At 52.2% G+C, this 21566-nt stretch overlaps 1 protein-coding gene across 1 annotated transcript in view; it reads left to right on the top strand.

The window, feature by feature from the left end:
• Window positions 1-21566, top strand: part of CDC42SE1 (CDC42 small effector 1) — a 57246-nt gene that overhangs the window by 19207 nt on the left and 16473 nt on the right. Inside the window, exons 2-3 of the mRNA XM_074981098.1 lie at window positions 12203-12496; window positions 20441-20551. Of these exons, the coding sequence (XP_074837199.1) occupies window positions 12443-12496; window positions 20441-20551 (165 nt within the window). The 5' untranslated portion in view covers window positions 12203-12442. The remainder of the gene's footprint in view (window positions 1-12202; window positions 12497-20440; window positions 20552-21566) is intronic.

Here is a 21566-nt window from a genome sequence, read left to right as displayed (position 1 = left end):
CTTTGCACTGCCCAGCAAGGAGTTGCCTGCTCCAAAACTGATCTAAACTGGGACGCTCCCTTTGGGTAGCACTAGTAGACTGGTTCTAACCTTGTGGACCTCCTGCTACTAACAGCTGCTGTTGATAATCGTACTCACACTTGTGCACCAGTATAGTTGGGGATCTCTGACTTGGTATTGTCCCTCATCTGGCAGGATGATGCAGCTGCTTAGCACAAAGCTGCCCACCCTGCACTGTCATCAGTTTCTCTTAGTTTTTCTCTTCCCTGCCCAGGAGGGGAGGAAGAATTAAAGTGACCCTGTGAGAATCCACGTTCCCCAGTCCATCCTGCACCCAGCCTGGGGCGCGGGTCTTGGTGAGCAAGGCAGGGTGTGGAGACACACAGGGTTCCTCTGCTATCTTGTGTGCTTGATTTTCATTGTATGAGTGGGTGTTAACTGCTAATGAGAACTGTGATCAGAGCTCCTGGGCAGAGGGGTACAGGCACATCTCTGAAGTGCTGGGGGGCTGGGGCAGGACAGCACCTGACTCCTGGCTGTGCCACTGAACAACTTTGCACCCTGGGAAAGTCACATCCCTTCCTGGTGCCTTGGTTTCCGGCTCTGTCCAAGGGACCTGATGAGCGCCGACCTCCCTTGGAGGGAGGTTATGGAGGTGAAGGGTGTTCCACTTGCTGGGTGAACTGCATCTTAGGAATGCAAATAAGATTTCAGTGTGGCAGAAGAAGCCAGCTCGCTGCGGGAAGCAGGCCTAGCTGCAGCCGGAGCATAAATAACTGTGCAGCAGCAGGGCTGGTTTACAAGACCAGAAAACCCCTTGCACTGGGGGAGTCTTGGCACCCCCCCTATTCTGGGGGTGTGCATGGCCTTTCCCAGCCCCCAGCGTAACTGAAAGCAGCCAGCAGCTGCACAGAACTGGGGCCAGAGCAGGTACGTGTACCCGGGAATAGCCAACGGCCTCCTCCCTCGTGCCAAGGCAGGCAGCAGGGCTGCTAGAGCCCTTGCACCAGCTCTACGCTGGCTGGGCCAAGGGCTGCACTCCAGTGGCACAGAGGGGCCTGGGTGTAAATGCAACTGACCTGCACTGAAATTGATGTTGGTTTTTTCTCTGGGATGCAGCAAATATAAAGGAGCGGGTGACTCTGCCCCTTCCCCTCCCCCAAGTCAGGAAGCGCACGGCCCAGCCTGGTTGGCGAACGCGCCGGAGGCTGCCTTTTAAGTCTGCTGCACTCGGGCGGCCAGGGCAGAGGAAGTGACCTTTCCTGTTTTCCAGCGTGTAACCAAAACAACCCCCCCTCTGGACCTGCGTGCGGCGAGGGCTGGCGTGACACAGCCGTGGGCTCTCACTCCTTCCCCTGTCCCTGGGAAATGGCTTGGCTTTGGGATGGGTCAGGCCTGGGTTACAGGTCGTGTTTCCCAGTAGACCTACACTGGGGTGTGATTCCCAACCCCCCCATGTAAATACCCTGCTCCAACCCTGAGGGTGGATTGGGTCCTGTCCATAGGAGTAACCCACCGCCTAGCTCAGAGGTGGCCAACCAGTTACAGACCAAGAGCCAAAATAGCTGTGGGCAGAGGGGAAAGAGCTATGTGTTAGATATATAAAAATAAATAGGTCTCATCTAGATAAATGGAGGTAGGTATAAATTGTGTGTGTGTAAATAAAGATATAATACGTGGATCGATGCCCTCCCGCTCTGCTCTAACCCAACGCCTGGGTCTTGCCAGAACTGCCGCTGCTACAGCCACATGCTTCTCCCTCCAGGCGCAGTGGCGCGTGTGCAGACCGGCGGTTGAGCAGTCCGGGCATGCGGCTCTGCGCAGGAGCCACATTTCACTGAGCAGAGAGCGGCAGGTTGCCCACCCCTGCTCTAGCTCTTCGGTAGCAACTTTTCCAGGCCATGGCTGCACTTCAACTGCCGCAACAGCACAGCTGCTGCATTTAGGGCCTCGGCGTGCGCCAGCCGTCCCCAACGGGTAGACCTGTTGGTAGATCCTGGAGCCTCTGACAGGGCTTCCTGATGGGTTTGGCTCGGAGGCTATCAAGTGCTGGCACTCAGCTGCTCTTCCCCCCTCCCACCACCACTGCCATGCTGTGTCTGCCCTCTGCTTTGGAGCTGCCCCCGCCCTCGGGGAGCCTCCTGTTTGCCATGCAGGGTGGGGAGGCGAGAGGGTGTCCCCTTTCCCCCACCTTTGTGACCCATTGCCACAGAGTGAGCTGGGGCGGAGCTCCAGAGAAGGGGCGGGACAAGGGTATTTCGGTTTGTGTTAGATTCTGGACTGACTTGAATTCAGTGTGATCTTGTCTCCACCCCTTTAGGGCCTGCATCAGCGGGGCTTAAGATACGCCAGTGTTTCTCGGAGTGGGCCATAGGCCCCCTTTGGAAAGCCGCTCGTGGGCCCGCAGTGCATTGTGGGATGCATTGCCAGGGAGCCTTTTGGCTCCCGTTGCTCCTGGTTTGCCATTTCCAGCCGGGGAGGGCCGTGGGCCCAGTCTGAGACACATGCTCCGCGCTGCTGGGATGGGTTCTCCCAGCGGCGTGAGCCACCCGCCTCCTTCAGAGGCAGTACGTAGGCTGATGGAAGAATCCTCCACTGACCCAGTGCTGTCTACACCGCAGGTTGGGCCACAGTAGCTGTGCTTCTCCGGAGTGGATTTTTTATGCCCCTGAGCAATGTCACTATGGCGCAGGGAGTTCCCAACGCAGACCAGCGTCTAGCACTGTTATAGACAGGGAAACAGAGGCATGGGATGGGGGTCTGACTTGCTCAACATAACCCAGTTGGCCAGAGCCAGAAAAGACCCCTGCTGAATCCCAGGACAATGGGACAATATGGGACTAAGCCCTATGGCTGTATGTCTTACGCAAACCCAGCTGCGTTCACGTCCGGTGGGGGTGTTGTACCATGTTAAGGCACTACATCCTCTGTGTGCCAGCAAAGCCTCACCTAGGATTGCTGGGATACACTAAGGCATGGGTGTCCAACCTTTTGGCTTGCCTGGGCCACACTGAGTGAAGAGGAATTGTCTTGGGCCACATATAAAATAGTTAATGTATATAAATCACATAATAATGTTAAAAGTTTACGATCTTGTGGGGCTGCATTACTAGCTGTCCAGGGCTGCATGCGGCCCGCGGGTTGGACACGCCTGCTCTAAGGGTTACAGATCCTTCAGATTCCCCTAGATAACAGGACCTGCACCTCTCAAGCATCGTGTGTTGTACAGCTGGAGAAACTGAGGAACAGTCATGCAAGACCAGGAATGGAACCCAGCTTTCCACATCCCTTGGCTCAGCACGTATCCATTTGGCCACTGCCTTGTTACAGACATCAGCCCTTGGTAATCCAGCTTTGACTGGGACTTGGCTGTTGTGCTAGACCTTGGTCTTATCTCAGGCTAACTTGAAGCCCTGTCTGGATGTCTGGTGGTGGTGGTGGTAAAATTCTTCCTTTCATGGTTCCAAAATCTCAGTTGATGACGCAGAGGGGACGATTCCCCAACACGCGGGCGTGGGAGACGTTTTGAACCAGGACAGGTTAGTGCCGTGTACATGGGTCCCAATGGTCTTTTCAGGAGACGTTGCCCTTGTAAGTAGAGGCAAGGAGCCCATGCAGGCGGGAACAGTCCTGCATTGAGCTGAGTGTCTTTCCCAGATCTCCTAGGCTGTGAAAACGCCCTTGTTGCACCTTCTCCCTACCCCTGAGTTACGGCTTGGAGTGCTGGGTCCCAGCCAGCAACCGCATGAAAACCCCTTTGCTCCCCCAGGCTGTCTGGCCTGCCAAACTGCCCTTATCTGCTTTTCAGGCTTTGAGTCAAAGCCCAGCTGAAAAGAAGAGACTTATCTCTCCTCTTCACCTTTCAGAAATGAAGCTTTTTAACCTCCTACAAAGGACAGGCTCTTTGTAGCCTCCTGTGTCGGATACATGGATTTGTTTTGATCTTTCTATGGGTAGATCTTCTTCCCTGGGTGGATTCCCAGCTCCCTCCCCGAATGGGAGTCTCCTGTAAAAAAGGCCCTGAAGCTGCCAAGTGTTCAGAAGAGCATGTTCCGGTCCCTTTGGCTGTGCACACATGTGCCCAGGGCAAAAGGAATAGCTCTGTAAGCAGAACGCCACACGTTAGCCGGGCTGGGGGCTGCACCCAGGGGCTGGTGGAGAGTGGTTGATGTTAATGTGTTTGAACTCAGAGGCGATGTATGTGGAAGGAGTATCCCATAGGTGAGTGAAAGAAGGAAGCATTCTGCAGAGACAGACTTTGCTCTACAGGTTGCACCTCTCAAACCCGGGACTGTCGGCTCGTGACATCCGTGGCCTGGCAGGACCACAGGTGTTCCAGGAGCAGAGGCTGTGGGTCAGGACCTGCATCTGTGGTCCAGGGTCTGACAGCCCAGCTGGGGCCAGACGAGTGGATGGCAGCTCAGTCAGAGCTGGAGCTGGAATCCCTGAGGGCAGGGGGCCCTGGCAGCAGAATCCCTGGACTTCCCCAGGACGGGCAAATGCTTTTGTTCAGGATCTGTCAGGTGCTGACCGTGCCAGACCAGGAAAGTGCAACCTGTGTTGAAATCCATCAGCAAAACACCCATCGACTCCAAAGGCAGGAAGATCAGGAGGGACGGGTTGTCCCCAGCTGCTTTTGACCCCACACTCTGTTTCCCCCGGGTCTCTGCCTGTTTGAATTCCGAGTCATTCCTGACAGAGCTGCAGGCGAGTGTGCTGGAATCCGTCCTCACTCTTGCCTCATCCAAAGACCCTTCTGCCAATCTGACAGCAGCGTTGTCATCAGTGAGGGGACGTAGGAGGTGGAAGGAGCACAGCTTTTTGTGGTGATCCTGGTGTGGCAAACGTAACCTGCCCCAAGCAGTCCTGTGGCAGCTTAGAGACTAAACAAATGTCTCTGACAAATGAGCTTTCGTGGGTTTGCTGCTTGGTTTTGAATTTCAGACTAACACGGCTGCCCCTCAGAGACGGTTCAACATGCCCTGGCTCCTCCTCCTCCTCCTCCCAAGAAATCCCAACTAAACCTTCAAGCTAAGCGCCCTTGTTCTGCCGCTGAGCTCCCCTCTGATCTTGAATCAGTCGCTTCCCCTCCTTCCACTCAGTCAGTAAATCAGGTACCAGGGGTGATGATCTCCTGGGTGTAGGGTCCCTCTAACTCTCCATCCGTGGGTGGATTAAATTTTATGTGGAAGGCATGTGTGGATGTGCACCACCAATAGAAACAGCTGCTGCTGGCTGTGGGTGGTCTGCTAATCGGCTGGGTGACACCTGAATCTCTCCTGGGTGGCCGCCCAAGTGGTCAGCTTACAGGGAACACTGGCTGGTTGTGTTGAAGCACATGGATCCTGGAGCCAGAAAGTGCTAGACAGAGGTGGCAGGGGAGGGGAGGAGAAATTGAGTCCCCAGGGAAGTATAACTATTCCCCGGGCTGTTGTCATTTCTGCAGAGTCACTGTTCTGACCACAAGCTCATCTCTGGCTGCTGAGTTCTTCCGGCGGGCCCCCAGCCCGGCCCTTCGAGTGGTGCAACCTTTGTGTTATGCCCTATTGGGGTTGTAGCCATGTTAGGAGATGGCACCTGTATGCCATCAAGTCCTGCGCACACCTGTGGCCCCGTGCGAATCACACCTGGCAGTCCTGCAGCCCAGGAGCTGGTCAGATTCCAGGGGCGGGCTGTAGCTAACACAGGCTGTGAGAGTCAGGCTAGAAGGTAGAGAACCCCAAGGTCTATGTCCAGTACTCTTCTGCTTTGGCCTCATCCCAACTGTGTCTGGAGAGGGCGAGGGACCCTGCGAGAATGCCTGAGTCAGGGCCCAAACCTGAGATGTGCCAAGCTCCTGCCAGGGAACCTGGTCCCTGCTTTTTTTTTTTTTTTTAAGGTCTATCCTTGCATGACCTCTCCTCTTCTGTGCTCTGCCAGCAACACCAACCTCTGCTTCCCGTGTCCCATATTTTCCTACCAGTGCCTTCCCTCTGTCTCTTGGCCCATCCCCCGCCCCAGGGGGGAGACATGGCACAGCTATGCCTTATTTCTCTTGCAAATCCTCTCTCTGCTGGAGGCTTACAAACAAATGCCGCAACGCCCGGGCAGCCGGCTGCTCCGCAGAACCCTGTTCCTGCTACCGAACAGGGAGGGGAAGTGTTTATTGCATCTGCTTGTTGACGTGCACCTTCTTTTAGAGGAGGAGTGTGCAAAGTGGGGCCCCCGGGGGCAGGCATGAAATTTCGAAAGTGGGGCACAGACCGATCGGCTGCTGGTTCCTCCAGCTCATTCAAAATGTTGAAATTTGTCATTGTTGGTATGTCTGCGTATTCCCAGTTAGGTACCAATAAAATGTTTACATTTTACAGATGTGTTTTCTTGCACATGGTGAAAGGGTTGTGGGTTTTTGGGGTTGGTTTTTTGTTTTTTTTTCATATGAACATAGCCGAAATTTCTGTCAGTTCCTATTACATTAGGCTGGGCGGAGGATGGGGGGGGGGCGTTGCTAATGGCAGGGACAAAAAGTGGGGCCCCGATGTAAAAGGTTTGCTCCCCCCCGGTGTAAATAACTCTGTAGTGCGTCACGGTAAGGTTGGAATGACTTCAGCCGGCCGGATCTCCGACACAGTGAGGGCTTGGCTAGTCCCCGTTTGGCTTCTGTAGAAGGAAGCGTGATGCTCTGGAGACTGCTGTGTGGAGAGGTGGTTTCAGGACACATCAGGGGTCCCTGGACTGACAGGCCAGGTTAACCCTGTGAGGACAACAATGAGCTGTGCTGCCCTGACAAACCGCCCTTGCGGGAAACACTTCTGCTGCTGACTAAAGAGACCGAGAAAATAAAAGGCAGCCTGGTTCCGCTCTGCTGAAAGCCGCTTCCTGTTATCTGAACACACAGCCTCCTTGAGAGCTGGAAGCCTTGTCTCTCTACCTGATCCCTTTCTCTAGGGCAGCAGTTCCCAACCTTTTTGAGGCGGCGGCTCATGTTGACAGTTCAGTAAGACTTTTTGTGGCAATTCAAAACCAGGGGGCGGAGGAGGTTTTCCCCTGGGAAAATGTTTTTAATAAACCTTGATTTGCCCCCCCACCTACCCAACACAAGCACCGCTGCTGCTCCCCCGCCTATGGCTCCTTCGTGGGGCTGCCACCACTGCCTCTTCCATGCATCTTCCCCCAGCCCTCATACTCCCTCCCCCACCCATCTGCAGCACAGGTTATTCCCTGGCCTGCCATGCTGAAATGGGACTCAGTTGAATTGGTTTAATGGCCGGATCCCTCCCGTCGGCCGTTAAACCAATTAAACTGAGTTCCATTTCAGTGCAGCAGGAGGGACTGGGAGCCGGAGGAGTGAGCAGCAGCAGTGGCAGGAGCTGCAAATGGCTCCTTAAAGAGCCACATGCAGCTTGGAGCTGCCCAGCTGACGACCTTCAGAAAATCTAATGGTGACCCATGTTTGGGTCCCGTCCTGTAGGGTGGGAATCCTTGCTGTAGGGGGAACTACCACTGTCCCTGCTAGGGAAGGAAGGAGCACCAAAAGAGAGCCTTTTGAGAATATTCTTGTGCAGGGACACAATCTGAGTAAGATGGGGAGCTGTTTTTGTCCAGTGGTTTGTGCATTTGTTAATGAATTTAAAGGTAACCTGCAAATGTGATGGGGGAGAGTGGAATGGGCTTGGATCCTGGTGTGGCTATGCTAGTCCTCTCCCTGCCCTGGGAGCACTTTACAGATGACTGGTGAACTGGAAGGCCTCTGACATCAGAGAGCTGAAATCTAACTAAAGGAGACGAGGGATTTTTTTTTTTTTTTTAAATCCATCTTTTAAAAATCGGTCTAATTTTTAAAAACACTTAACTCAGATTCTCGCCAACCAAACAGGGAAGCCACTAGAACAAAGTAGAAAACATTAAGGGTATGTCTACACAATGGGAAAGATCAATCCGGTGTGGTGGAGGCATGCAAAATCAAACTCTCTGGGGTTGGCAGTTGACCTCTGTATTCCTCGATATCACGAGGAGTAAGGTCGGTCAATGGGAGGTGGTTTTTTTTTTTTTTTCCATCGATCTCCCTCTGTGAGGACAGGCTGGTAAGTTGATTGCAGATAAGTCAGTTCTAGCTACGGTATTGCTATAGATAGCATTGCATTTCTTCAATTGACTTATCTGCCTTGGGTAAACAAAGCCTCGGACAGTAAATAGCTGGAGAATGAAGGTTACCTACCAGCAGCTGGTGTGGCTTTTCTAAGAACAAGTCATGCCAAACCAGTGTGATTTCTTTATTTGACAATAGCAACGAGGGGTCCTGTGGCACTTTATAGACTAACAGAAATGTATGAGCATAAACTTTCATGGGCAAAAACTTACTTAGTTTATTTGACAATGTAACAGGTTGATAGATGGGGTGGACATAACCCTATAACCCTGTTAAACCCTATACCTGGACTTTGGGAAGGCTTTGACACAGGTTCCACCTGACATTCTCATAAATAAGCTGGACACATGTGCATTCGAGGGGAACTACCAGTAACATATTCACTTCCTGGTTAAACAGCTTCAAACAAAGTAGTTGTTAATGGAAGGATCACTGATTGGAAGGAGATATTAAGGAAGGGTTCCCAGAGATCTGTTCTGGGTCTGGTGTTTAACATCTTTATCGATGATCTGGAGGAAAGAGCCTAGAGCAGCAGTTCGCAACCTTTTCAAGACAGTGACCAATTTTGACAATTCAGTAAGACTTTATGACCCAAGGCAATTCGAAACTGGGGGGAGGGGGGATTTTTATATATCTTGATCCCATCCCCACAGGCTTAAATCCCTCGCAGCCCCAAAATGCCCCCCACCGCGACCTCACATGAGGACCGCTACTGCCCACTGCTGCTCCTGTACAGGCCCACCTCCCCCCTGACTTCAGCATGGCTCCCCACAAGCCTCCTCCATCCCCCCACCTGCAGCACAGGCAGTTCCCTGCCATGCTGAAATGGGACTCAGTTTAATGTTCGGATCCCTCCTGCTGGCCATTTAACCAATTAAATGGAATTCCATTTCAGCGTGGCAGGGCAGTGACTGGGAGCCAGAGGAGTGAGCAGTGGCTGCAGCAGGAGCTGCAAATGGCTCTTTAAACAGCCACATGCAGCTCGGCGCTGCCCAGCTGGTGACCCTTAGAAAATCTAATGGCAACCCATGTTTGGGTCCCGACCCATAGGTGGGGAATCCCTGGTGTAGAGCTGACTGCATATTGGATCAGACGACAAAGCGGGGAGGAAGGCTTGCAAGCACTTCAGGGGATAGAGCTAAATTTCAGCCAGATCTTGAAATTCAGCTAAGACAAATGTGAGGTGCTCCCCTTAGGGAAGAGAAACCATCTACACAAATGCAGAACGGGAGAACTAGCTTGACAGCTGCACTGCTGAGAAGGCTCTGGGAGTGGCCGTGGATCACATCCTCAACGTGAGAGTCGGTCCAATGCAGTTTTGAGTTGTGTTAACAGAGGCATAGCATGCAGATCAGTGGAGGCGCTGGTACCATTGTGCTTGGCCTTGGTTAGGCCTCAGCCAGCATGCTGTTTCCGGTTTCAGTCACGACTGTAGAAAAACTGGAAAGGACCCAGAGGTGAGCTACAAAGATGATCGAAGGGCTGGAGTGCAGCCCTGTGAGCAACGGGTGAAGGAACTGGGTCTGTTTAGCTTGGAAAAGAGGAGAAAAAGGGGTGGACCGAATGGTGGCCTTCAAAGACTTGAAAGGCTGCCATAGGAGAGAGTGAGAAAAGTTGTTCTGTCTTGCCACAGAGGCAGGACGAGAGGCCATGGGTTCAAACCACAACAGAGGAGATTTAGATTAAATCTGCAGGAAAAAACTTCCTAACTGTGAGAACAGGAGGACAATGGAACAGACCGCCTAGGGTGGTTGTGGAAGCTTCTTAGCAGGAGGTTTTCAAAAGGAGACTGGTTTGGATGCAACAAATCCTGGGTCTTGGCAGGAGGGTAGAGGAGGAGATGACCCTTGTGGTCCCTTCTCACTCTATGAAAACTCTCTCTGTGTCAATTTCCCCTCTGTTTAAGGGTGGAGGAAGTAGGTCCTCCAGCATGAAAACAGTTGGAGCTGGGTTGTCTTATGTCCCCAGTCTCGCAGTCTGGCTGGGAACCCCAGCCATAGATCTCCCATAATGCACCATGGTGACGGCAGATGTTGTCCTACCAGGGAGCCCAGCCTCTAGAGGGGAAGCACATGCGACCTGACCTATGACTTCCATGAGGCACTGCTGTAGCATTTCAGAATTGAAATGTTTTTGCTCTCCAGCCAAGATGTGAATACTTTTGTGGAAAAATATTGATGAAACAAATAGTATGAATGTGTGTGTGGGGTCAGAGAGATCCAAAGTTCCCATGAGTCGGGGGGAATACCCAACAAGCTCTAGTGCTCTTTAAACTCAGGTGCACCTGTCGGGTGGGGAGAAATTCTGGCCAAGGAAAATGGGGCAGCTCTCTTGGTAGGGCTTGGGGATCTTTTAACATTCACATCCGGTGGCAGGATTTGGGTGTGGGAGGTTTTGCCCACCAGTAATAAACTGTAAGGAACTTCAGGTAGCTCTGAGAGAGGGCGTCTGTGAAGCGATAGCTGCAGAGCTCGTCAGCGTGGTATTCTGTGTGTAGACTCAGCAGCCAGGTGCTGCGGGGGCCTTTTGGTTTGGCCTTGTGGGGGAGGAGCCCGGCCAGTGACACTAACGATGACGTTGTCAATAAAGTAAACCCGCTGGTGAGCCTTCCCTTCCTGTCTCCATTCATGGCCCCTCTGAGCACCACCGCTCCCCTTCCCTTGCTGCCCAAAGGCAATAGCGCTTCCCAGACACTTACAGGACTCCTGGGTTCTGCTCCCCGATCAAGCGACTTGCTTTCCTCCTTTGAGATGGGAAGAATCATCCTTCCCGGCTCAACGGGGACCCTTCCCTCTCTCCTTTTGGCTCCAACCCCCAGGAAAGAGCAGGGCAGCCTATTCAAGACCAGCCTGGCCCATCCTGATGCAGCTTCCCACTGTCCAATCAGCTGCTCTCTGCTGTCCTATGGGCATGTGCTAGGATGTTTTAAAACAGAAGCAACCGGGGATGGAGAGAGAGTTCAGGGGAACTCACTGATGCATTGTTTAGAGCTTTGAGTTGCAGCTGCCGCCCAGGAAGTGGCAATGGTTATGTCTGGAGGTTGCTGCAGCCCCACCCAGATACTTGAGAAGCAGAACCCAGCGGCTTCTTTCACAGCCAAGCGGAGGAAGCTTGAGCTGAAAGAAGGGGAGCAGAGAGAGAGAGAGAGAGAGAGAGAGTGTGTGTGTGTGTGTGTGTAATTAATATTTTCTGAGTTTAATAGGGATCACGGTGAATGATCTCCAGACTGTGTCAAACAAATGAGCAGAGTTTGATGACTCTGCCACAAGGGTGACTTCCTTGTTAGTGTGTGCAGGGAACTCTGCTAGAAAAGTGGGTGTTGCGCCCCTTTTACAGATGGTGAACATGAGGCCCAAATCAGGGAAAGTAACCGATCCTCAGCTCATTCAACCAGTCAATAGCAGAACTGGGAATGGAACCTAGGGATGGGGACTTCCAGGCATCCCCCTTTTCCCAGCCACTAGACCACCCTTCCCCCCAGTAATGGGGGAACAGAATCCAGGAGTCCTGCCCTCCACTCAGCTGTTCAGCAAACAGTATGTGCCACAGCCAGATACCATCATGGATCTGTTTTGTCTGATATACTTCCTGCTGCGGTGACCAATCCATACGGGAATTCCAAACTCTAAAAAATTGTGCAGTGGTCACCCTGAGAGGCTTCCTTCCTGACCCCTGCAGCCTGTGCCCTGAAGCATGAGATCTATTAGTCAGTTGTTAAACACCACCTCCGAGTGAGCATCATGACCTCTGGCCTTGGAAAGTGTGTGGCTGGATGGCTACCTTGGCTGACGTGCAGAAGACACATGACACTCTTTTAGTGACTCTAGCGACCTTTGTCTTAGTCTGAGACAGATGGAGTCCTCTGGGCACAGGGCTATTTCCAGCTCATGTCTGCTTGGGCTGAGTGAGTCATTTTTTTTCCCCTGCCACTGCTCCCTGGATGCAGGAGATGCTGTAACCCAGATAGTACCCCAGCCTTGGTTCCCGGGGATGCACGCAGAGTGGGGGTAGCCGGAATGGAGTTGTACCTCCCAGACCACATCCTAATGCATTTTCTAACCAAATCTCATGCAGGCTCTGAGCTGGGGGGATCCTGAGAGCTGACAGGAAAGTGACCTGCCTCCCACTTCCTTTGGGATTTCCTCTACCACCTGCTCCATGGAGTGACTCCAAGCTGGGCCTACGCTGCCATCTCTCTAGTGTGCCCACCCTCCCAGGAAAAGTGGGAGTGAAGCCAGGGCCCCAGCGCCTTGACCACATCTGGGAGTGGAGAGACCAGAAAGCAAGAGAGAGAAACTGGAAGCCTCTGCAAATATGAGTGACTTTTGGCACAAGCTGGGCTGCTGTGTAGTAGAGAAACCACAGCCGGTAAGTCGCTGCCCTGTGAACTTGTCACCTTTGCTGCTGTCAGCATGTGGGGGAGGTATAGAGACACACACAGTTGGCTGTAACAGATCAGCCTATTGCCCCTCCCTTCATCCGGACTGCTGCCTCACAGGTCAGTTCGCTGTTCCATTTAATTTCCTCACCCGTGGAGTAGAACAGCTGTCAATTCACCTCGTTGTCATGGTTACACAGCTAGCTGCATCCATCCTGTTGTCGTGGTTACACAGCTAGCTGCATCAGTGAGCGCACACCCTGCTTCCCCAGTATCTGGGCTCTCCTGGGTTTGGAATTCTGCAGTTCTCCCCTCTTAGCCCTTGTCTACAAGGGGGTGCTCAGACCTTCTCTGTGCTAGAAATACTACAGTAGTATAGTTGCAAATATACCGTAGACAGGTTCTTCCATCACGGAGGCAAATCCAGAGAAGCAGAATAATTCTCCCATTGATCTGACTAGGCCTATGCCGACAGTTAGCTCATCATCGCTACGTCACTACATGGGGGGGCGGGGTCAATTTTTTAATTCGAATTAACTTTCCTGAGTGTCCCTGTGTAACTCAGACCTTAGACCTGGACAGCTGCGGATCCTCCCTTCAGAAGTGTGACTAAGTGGCCATTGTTTATAACAACAGGAGCAAAGCATAAGAGAGAGAAGGGTTGTGAAAGAGACTGCAGGCAGGAAGGGCACGCATAGCTTCCTCAGTCACTTCTCACAGGTCCCTGTGTCCGAGGATTGCTCTGCAGAGGAAAGTTAAGTCGTTCAGGGATGTGAACAACACACTCCCCAAGCAGCATAATTAAGCTGATTTAACCTCCAGCATAGCCAGTGCTAGGCTGATGGAACAATCCTTCTGTCGACCGAGCTATGACCTCTTGGGGAGGTGGATTAACTGCGGCTGCAGGAGACCGCCCCACTTGTTGGAGTAGGTCCTGTTTACGGCACCGTGCTATGGTGGTGCCACTGCAGCAGTGCAGCTGTAGTGTTGTGAGTTATTTCCCCAGGAGGGAGGTGAAGCACTGCAAGGCGTTACCTAGAGAGGTAGTGGAATCTCCAGCCCTGGAGGTTTTTAAGTCCCAGCTTGACAAAGCCCTGTCTGGGATGATTTAGTTGGGGTCGGCCCTGCTTTAAGCAGGGGGCTGGACTCAATGACCTCCTGAGGTCCTTTCCAGCCCTTGGATTCTATGAAATGTGCTGCACCTGCAGAAGGAGGCGTGGGAGAAGCCCCTGTTATGCTTGGCTAGTTGTGCAGTTATGCAGAAGGGGGAGAGATTCCTTCCTGACCCCTGCTCCAGTCTGATCTGAAGCATGAGATTTGATTGCTTCTCTGTTAGGCAGCAAGGCTGCAAGAATCGTCACTGGCCACCCCATTGCCCAGCCCTGTGTAAAAAGCAGCTCAGCTCAGTTCAGAGAAGAAGCCTCTCAAACGAGGCACCGGACGCCATCTCCCTGCCCACCCGCTGTTCACTCTGAGTGACGTCCGTTCATCTCTGCCTAGCGTGGGTGTAATACGCCGCTTTAAGTCACAGCTCTGGGACAGTGAGCTGGATTCTGCAGTACCTGGTTTTAATGGACTAGCCTAGGGGTGAGGAATAAGCTGGGACTGTCTCGGAGCTGGGTGCTGGGTCTGCAGGATTAAGCACTGAGGGCTCTGAACACACCCGCAGGGGCAGGAGGATCTGAGTATGAAGATGCCATTTTCTGAGTCGCTTTTCAGATTAGAACCATGCAGTAAAATCTGGCCAGAACGTTTAACTCTGCTCCCTAAAACGTTCCCATCACATCTGTGTCCAGGGCTCTTTAGGGCCTCCCCTCCTTCCCTGGCAGCATTTGTTCAGGGGGCTAATGCTCCTGCTTTCCGGGCTTCCCTTTGCTATGCTGAATTGTCCTCTTCCCTCTGCTCTTAACCTGGCCAGCCCAGAGCAGATGTTAAATGGAGCCAAATCTGCATCCTGGAGGGAGAGAGCCCATGGGTGTTAGTGCAGAGGGAGGTTCCAGGGGAGGCTGTGCCCCCTTGAGGCACCTGTACCAGGATTTAAGAGGCTGGTGGACAGATACAGGGAGGTTGTTCTGGGGCTGCAGAGGAGAAGACCTCTCATCAAGAGGAGCAGGGTGGTGATAGGGAACACCGAGGCCAGCGGAGGAGGGGAGTGGGGTGCCCTTTGATGGGGACAGAAGGGAAGGAACTTCCCCAACCTCGCCTGGCGTGACAGCAGCTCAGCTGATTAAAAATTAACCCTGGTGTTCTGATGCCCCAGGCTAGGCTCTTCTCGCTGGGCAACGCTCTTTGTGACCTCCCGTCCCCTCCGCTTATCATCCCCTTTTGCTCAGTCGCTGGCGGTTTCTCTCCTCCCCCAGCCTACAGCCAAGGCAAGCGCCTGCAGCCCCATGGGCTGGGAATCGGAAGGGGCGAGCAGTGCCAGCCGAACACCCATCTGCAAAGCTGCATCCGTCCTGGCACCGAGGGCCCCTGGGTGGTGAGAGCCCCGTTCCCCTCCTGCGATGCGGAGCACAGAGACAGGAATCCACCAGCGCCTGCTGCCAACTTCCAAAGGCTTCATTAATTCACTGGCTTGTTTGGGCCTTTCTTTCCCTGCGCTGGAATGTGCTTAACCCTTGGCATGCCTGGCCCGGGGCAGGTCTGGTGCTCTGGTGCCACTGGGGGTGAGGCCCTCCTCAGCAGGTCTGTGGGAGACACGCCACCTGGATGCTTCTGCAGCGGCTGACGGAGGTTGCGCCGAGGTCTGACCCCTAGGAGTTACTGTCCGTGGCTCCTTGCCACTGTGCCACCCTCCCCTTTCTGCTGTGCTGCCAGCCCTCGGAGCCCTCCCCCCACCGTGCACACAGGCAGTTCTCACAGAAATCTAAAAATAATCCGCCGCCCTGAAATGCGAACAGAAACTTGCAAGCTGGCTCCCTCCGGGGCCCTGGGCTGTGCAGAACATCAGCATTAACCCTTCCAAGGAGGAGTTTGGGTGAGATTTGATCAGGTGTGTCCTCTTCTTGGGCACCCGGAGAGATGCCGGTGCAAAGCCCCTTATGGCACTTGGCCCTCCAGCCACGGCATCATATAAGGCACCCCTTTTAGGGTTACAAATGGGGCCACTGTCCCAGTGCTGTGCCCAGACAGCGCTCAGCTGTGCACCCCTCAAAAGCCAGGCCCACCCCGAAAACGGTGCCCATCCTACAAACCAGCCATCCAGCAATCTTCCTTCTGATCTTTTCCATCTATGTGCAGATTTTGTCCTTTGTGCGGAATAAATTTTATGTGCACTGAGGCATGTGCAAATGTGCACCACCAGGAGAAGCATCGGCCTAGCTGTGGGCGCTCTACTAATCAGCTGGGCAGCATTGGAACCCTTCCTGAGCAGCTGCTTAAGCACTTACAGGCCACACCAATCCTTAGCTTCCTTTTGCTGTTTCCCTGGGCTTCTTTCCACCAATCTCCCTGTCTTTGCTTTCCTCCTTCTGGGTAGCTTGTCTTCCTTTTTCTTCATGGCAAACCAGGCATGACTGGTCAATCCATAGTCACCACTAACTCTGATGTTTAAATACCTAGTGGTTTATATTCCCTCTTTTTTTGTTCTGTGTCATTCAGGTCATGTGACAAGACCATTCTAATGGTGCCTCCTTTCCCGATAACATTTCTTACCTTCAGCAGTTTACATTCCTCAGAAGTTTTTTCTTTTCGTGATCAAAGCCCTTACATACCACTAGAAGGAGATCAGTTGTTCCATCTGCATCACAGTGTACATAGAGTCCACCTGGGTGTTTACGAATTTGAAAAAGATTTGCATTCAAACAACAGGGGCCAATTAATACACCACACAAAATCACTTTGTTTTTCATATCTGGGCCCTAAAGTTTGTCATTATCCTCAACTCTAAGGCAGGGTCTAAAATAACTTTTTTTTCCCTTTTATATTTTTGTCATTGATCCAATTTATGGTTTTTTGCATTCCTCTCAAATTTTGCAGTACTAAGGTTTTTGAATTCCTGTCTTCTCACGAGACAAGATGAAGGTGATGGAAAATCTTTTTTACTGGAGCAATTTCTGTTGAAGATCTTGATGTGGCTTGAAAACTTGTCTTTCTCTCTCCCCCCCAGTTCGTCCAATAAAAGATATTCGCTCACCCACCTGGTGCAGACACTCCAACAGGAAGGGCAAGGCAGTTGACTGCATGGTGGCCTGGCATTCCTAAGAGGCCCAGAGCTCCTGGCTGCTGCAGCCACAGTAACAGTGGAAGTGGCTGGGAGCTCCAGGCCACTTTGAAATGCATCAGGAGCATCATTCTGCCATTCCTTGTGCCTTCCGAGGGCCGGGGCAGAGGCAGTGCCATGCTCTGGGCTGTGCTAAAGGCTGACTGCCAGAGGCCCTGCCCCTTCCAGGGGGCATTGGGCCGGGCCCCCCAAGACGATGCCCCTGAGTGTGCGCTGGCTGTAGGGCCCGCTGCCCACCTGGTCTCTCTAATAACCAGGATTAGCATTGCTCAAACACTCAAGGGTCTTTCTGTATCCATTTCTTCCAGTGCTTGTAGCTGTTTGTTTGTCCACCATTTTGTTCCCAATTTCCTTGATAAGCGCCGAGATCCAAGCTAGTGTATCTGTTCTTGTTCTTTCTATTATGAGAAAAATAATTTCATTGGCTAAATCACTCCTACCTACGGCTACAGTCTTTTTTTAATTGCAATTGGGCTTGATGCTGAGTCGGGGACAAGTGACTGGCTGCCAGTGGAAGCTGTACATTGCAGATCCAGTTTAATGCCAGCATTGTTGCTACTAGTTCGGCTGGCACAACAGCGATCAGACAGGCTATTCTTTTCGCTGTAGTAATTCCTGACAGTCGGTACACAGTCTGCTGTTTCCCACTCTTCCTGTTTGTTTTTTCCTTTTCTGACCCATCTGTATTTGTCTCACACAAACGGCTCCACTTTTCATCTATGTACAGATACACTTAATGTTTTTAGGCCTATTGTCTCCTATTTAACCCCAAGTTTACCTAATAAATCGAAATTCATGTTCAGACGTGGGGCTTTTCCATCTAGAAGCAATTTTCCCAGGACTAAATGTCTTCACTTTGTTTAGCTTTTCCCTGTCTTTTGACTCCTGCGTCCGTGATTTACGTTGACTGGCAGGCGACATTCTGAGAGCGTGAGTACTTTACTTCGCCTACTGAGCTCCCAACAATCCCGACACTTATTTAGTACGGCTCCTCACTGCAGTGCCCAGGAAGTTACATCCAGTAGTTTCATGGGCAGTGAAACTGGTACTTCATTACCACGCTGCCTGTGGAACCCTGTGGGCTTGCAACAAATGGCCCACACACAACTCGGTGTCTGTGTTTGCAGCACATCTAATCTCTCATGGCCTGCTTTTGATGCTGAGCAGAAAGACATAGGTGACAGGTCAGCCAGCCCCTTTCTGCTCCCCGCTTCATGTCTGGAGCATTCTGGCCCTTCCCCTGTGGCTGGGCTTCTCTCTGTTCAACCCTGGCCTTCTCACACATGACTTAATTGGCTTCTTTGTGACTGATGTGGGCTGCACATCCCACCCCAGCATAGCACCACTGAAGTTTGGGGAGGAAAGGCTGTTTCTTAGTGCTGGTCAGGAAATGGGAAAGTCTGGCTCTTTGAAACTTCCTTTTGTCCCGAGGTGAGTACAAAGTGTCCACGTTTCCAACTTGGCTACACAACGACATTTTGAAGATGGCGTTTCAGAAGCCTCCTCGTGGCCATTTTCTGTTCTGACACTGTTCTATCCTGAGCCAGGAACGCTGCAGTTGCAAAGACACTGTTTTCGCTGACTTCCGGTGGATTTTTTTGACACAGTCCCACGAAATTTGCTTGAATCCCAACTTTTCTGACGGCAAACGATTAGGTTGGAAACTTTTACTAGTTCTAGGCCCAGTGAGGAGCCAGCCTGGGGAGCAAAGCAGAACAATGGCCCAGTCTGTTCTCTAGACCGTTGCTGAATGTTTCTGAGCACGATGTGAGAGGCCCATAATGCCAGGGATGCCGACACTGTGGCCCTGTATTGTGCACTTTGGATACCCTGAGCTGCCAGTGGAGCCTGACCAAAGGGGTAGATGGGAAATGGGCTGCTGCCGGAGTCCTTCTGTGCTCTCCACCCATCCTCCCACTTCCTGTTGCAATGACAACATGTTTTGAAGAATTTCCCCCACAGTTGCAGCCTGGGTTCTTGGCCTCAGACCACCAGCCTCTGCAGGTAGCGGGTGTCCAGGCCGGGCATCCCATTGAAACTCGCCCAGGGCTGGGGGAGGTGAAATCACCATGTGCTGCCTGATAGGCAGAGAAGTGAAGGCTGCAGGCCTGCAGCAGCTCCGGCGTGGGAATACAAGCCCCGCTGGTAGCTGAATATGGTTGGCTGCAAGCCTGGCTGTGGCCACGCTGTGCTCACAAGCTGTGGTTAGAGATGTCTGTCACCTAACGCTGTAGTGTCTGATGCTTGAAAGTAACCCTCCGTCTCCAGGCCGGTTGGGTTCACTTTGGAGGGTGGGGTGTTACCCCCCACACACAGCCCCTTCGTTACGCAGTAGCCGTAAAACTCAAAACTCCTTCCTCTGTTGTGGGTTAGGAAGTTCAGCTGCAGCTACGGCTCTCTGGCTTGTGATAGGGCAGGATGTTTTGTTCACTGCTTCTGTCTTAGCTTCTACCTTGGGGTATCTTAAAATCCTTCCACGTCCTCTCGGGTGAGGTTCTGGCTTGGCCTCTCCAGCTGGGATGGGGTGTGTCTCCCTCTCTTTGGGCTTGCCCACAACCTGTAGGAAGTACCCCAGGGGCCAGAGCAAACCGACAGCCTAGCTGAGTTCGCCTTTGGAGCGAAGCCCTTGGAATGCCCCTTGGCTGATGGGCACAAGGCTGTAGAGGGCTGGCATAGGGGCAGGATCCCCAGGATCTGCTGCCTGACAATGCTCATTCACCCTGGCCCCAGGTCTGGGAGTCAGGAAGGAAGGTTCTGGCCAGGCCCTTGACCAGGGTGGATTCATCCTCTGTGGAGGAAGTGTTAGCAATGAGGATCAGTCAGGGGATTGCCGGGAATCCCTTGTCATGGGAGGTCCGTCCCACCTGACCCCCTCCTTCTCCAGTGGCTCTGGGGACAAACTTGTGTGGGCTGGCTCAGCTTCTGCTGTCTGGGTCTCAAGCTGTGGAGGCCAGAGGGTACTTGACATGAATCTGTCACCCTCTTCACCCACCCAGCATCCTCCTTCCATTTCCTGGGCTCTGGGTTCCATTCTGCTCTTGCGCCGCAGGCTTTGGTGGAGTTGCTCTAGCAGTGAGCCTGACAGGGGATTGATTCTGAGCTTCTCTCTGCCCCTCCGGCTGTGCACAGGGCCTGGGAAGAGGTAGCTCGAGGCTTAGGGGGAACTCTTGCAGAGCAGGAGCCATGCAGGGTGAGGTGTATGGTGCTGTTTGTCCCCTGATCGGTGCGGGAGGACCATAATGCCATAGGTTCTGGGAAGTGATAGCGGTGCAGGCCAGAGCCCCAAGGCTGCTCTAACTTACTGTCGGGGCCAGCAGCTCCTCGGAGAATTGGAATGCAGGCAGCATCGAGTTCCCTTTTTGTTCTCAAGTGACACAGCACAGAATCGGTGCCCACGTTGTTCTGGAAAAGAGCCAGCTAGGATCTGAATTCTGCACCAGCTCCTTGGCCAAGTCCCTGCTCCTGTTTTGTGCCTCGTTTCCCACGTGCAACTAAGGCACAAGGAAACACTCCCTCCTGTATAAAGCACTTGGTGATCCCCTAAAAACTACATAGAAGTGTATTCAGTTCACTAACTGCCCTCACCACGAAGCCCAGTGGGTACTGGGCATGCCATGAATGCCTGTCGGTGTTGGATTTTTCTTTGCCAGTAGAATGCTAATGTTTATTTGTTGGGCCTGTTAAATCTTCTTTCTTTTTGTCCTCCCTGCAGAAAAAGAAGAGGAGGCGAATTGACCGCAGTATGATAGGGGAGCCAATGAATTTTGTACACCTCACGCACATTGGATCTGGTGATATGGCAGCTAATGAGGGCCTTCCCATGGTACAGTATCGTTTACGTCTTCATTTGGAGCATAGGAGAATCTGTAGAGCAATAATAGCTCCCTGTGACTACAGGGAGGAAACTGAAGGCTTGTCTCCACAGGGACATGCAGGAAAATCTAATTCGAATTAACTGTTTGAATTAGAAGTGGATTAGCTTTAAATACATTCAACCTCCATGTAAACATCTTCATTCAGAAACCAAATTAAGGTCAATTTAACGCTGAATGAGGGTGCTGGTACAGGGGCTTTTCTGTGGTTTAACTAATCCTCTTCAAATTCACACCATTAGCTAATTCAGATTAATTTTCTTGCTTGTCCCTGTGTAGACAAGTGCTTGCAGACCTGCTACCCCAATAACTGCAGAGAGGGGGCCACTGGGTCAAAAGAGACTTCTCTAATTCCTGCCCCATCTGTTCCCATGGAGATCAACCTTGCAAAACTACTTTCTCCTGCTTGTTAGGCTGGTAAACTTTCACAATTATCTCGCAAGACTGACTTAAATGCTGCTGCTGAGTATCATTTTATCCCCTAGGATGGGATACAGTAAATGATCTCACTGTCAGAGCCAAACCACTTGTTGTTGTGCTGTTTTATTGTTTTTCCTAAAATTAACCTGCTGTTTGTGCAACTCAAAACTCTGTAGCGGGGAATTTTGCCCTTAGGTAAGTGCTGAGCCTTTGATGAGCAAAAAGCTATCGGTGGTGTGTCCGTGTACAGAACAAAATGGGAAGGGAATGTGGTCTGGTGCAGGAACTCTTAACCTGAGAGTCACAACTACCCTTCTAGTGCTGCAGAATGGGGAAGAGGGAAGCCCCAGTGGGGAATCCCAGTGTGGAAAATGTGGAAACCATGTATGTGATTAGAGGAGTGGAGGATGGCCCTGTTCAGCATCTAGTGCAACTGGGTTCTGATGACTGGGGCTGTGATGGGGTGAATTAAGCCACAATGTCCCCTACAGGAGACCAGAGGCCTTGCCACACCCCATTCCAGTGAGAAGAGCAGACAACAGGTCC

Source organism: Carettochelys insculpta, chromosome 30, assembly GCF_033958435.1.
Source record: "Carettochelys insculpta isolate YL-2023 chromosome 30, ASM3395843v1, whole genome shotgun sequence".
NCBI lineage: Eukaryota > Metazoa > Chordata > Testudines > Carettochelyidae > Carettochelys > Carettochelys insculpta.
The sequence above is the reverse complement of the archived record's forward strand: the minus strand, read 5'-3'. Positions and strand labels throughout refer to the sequence as shown.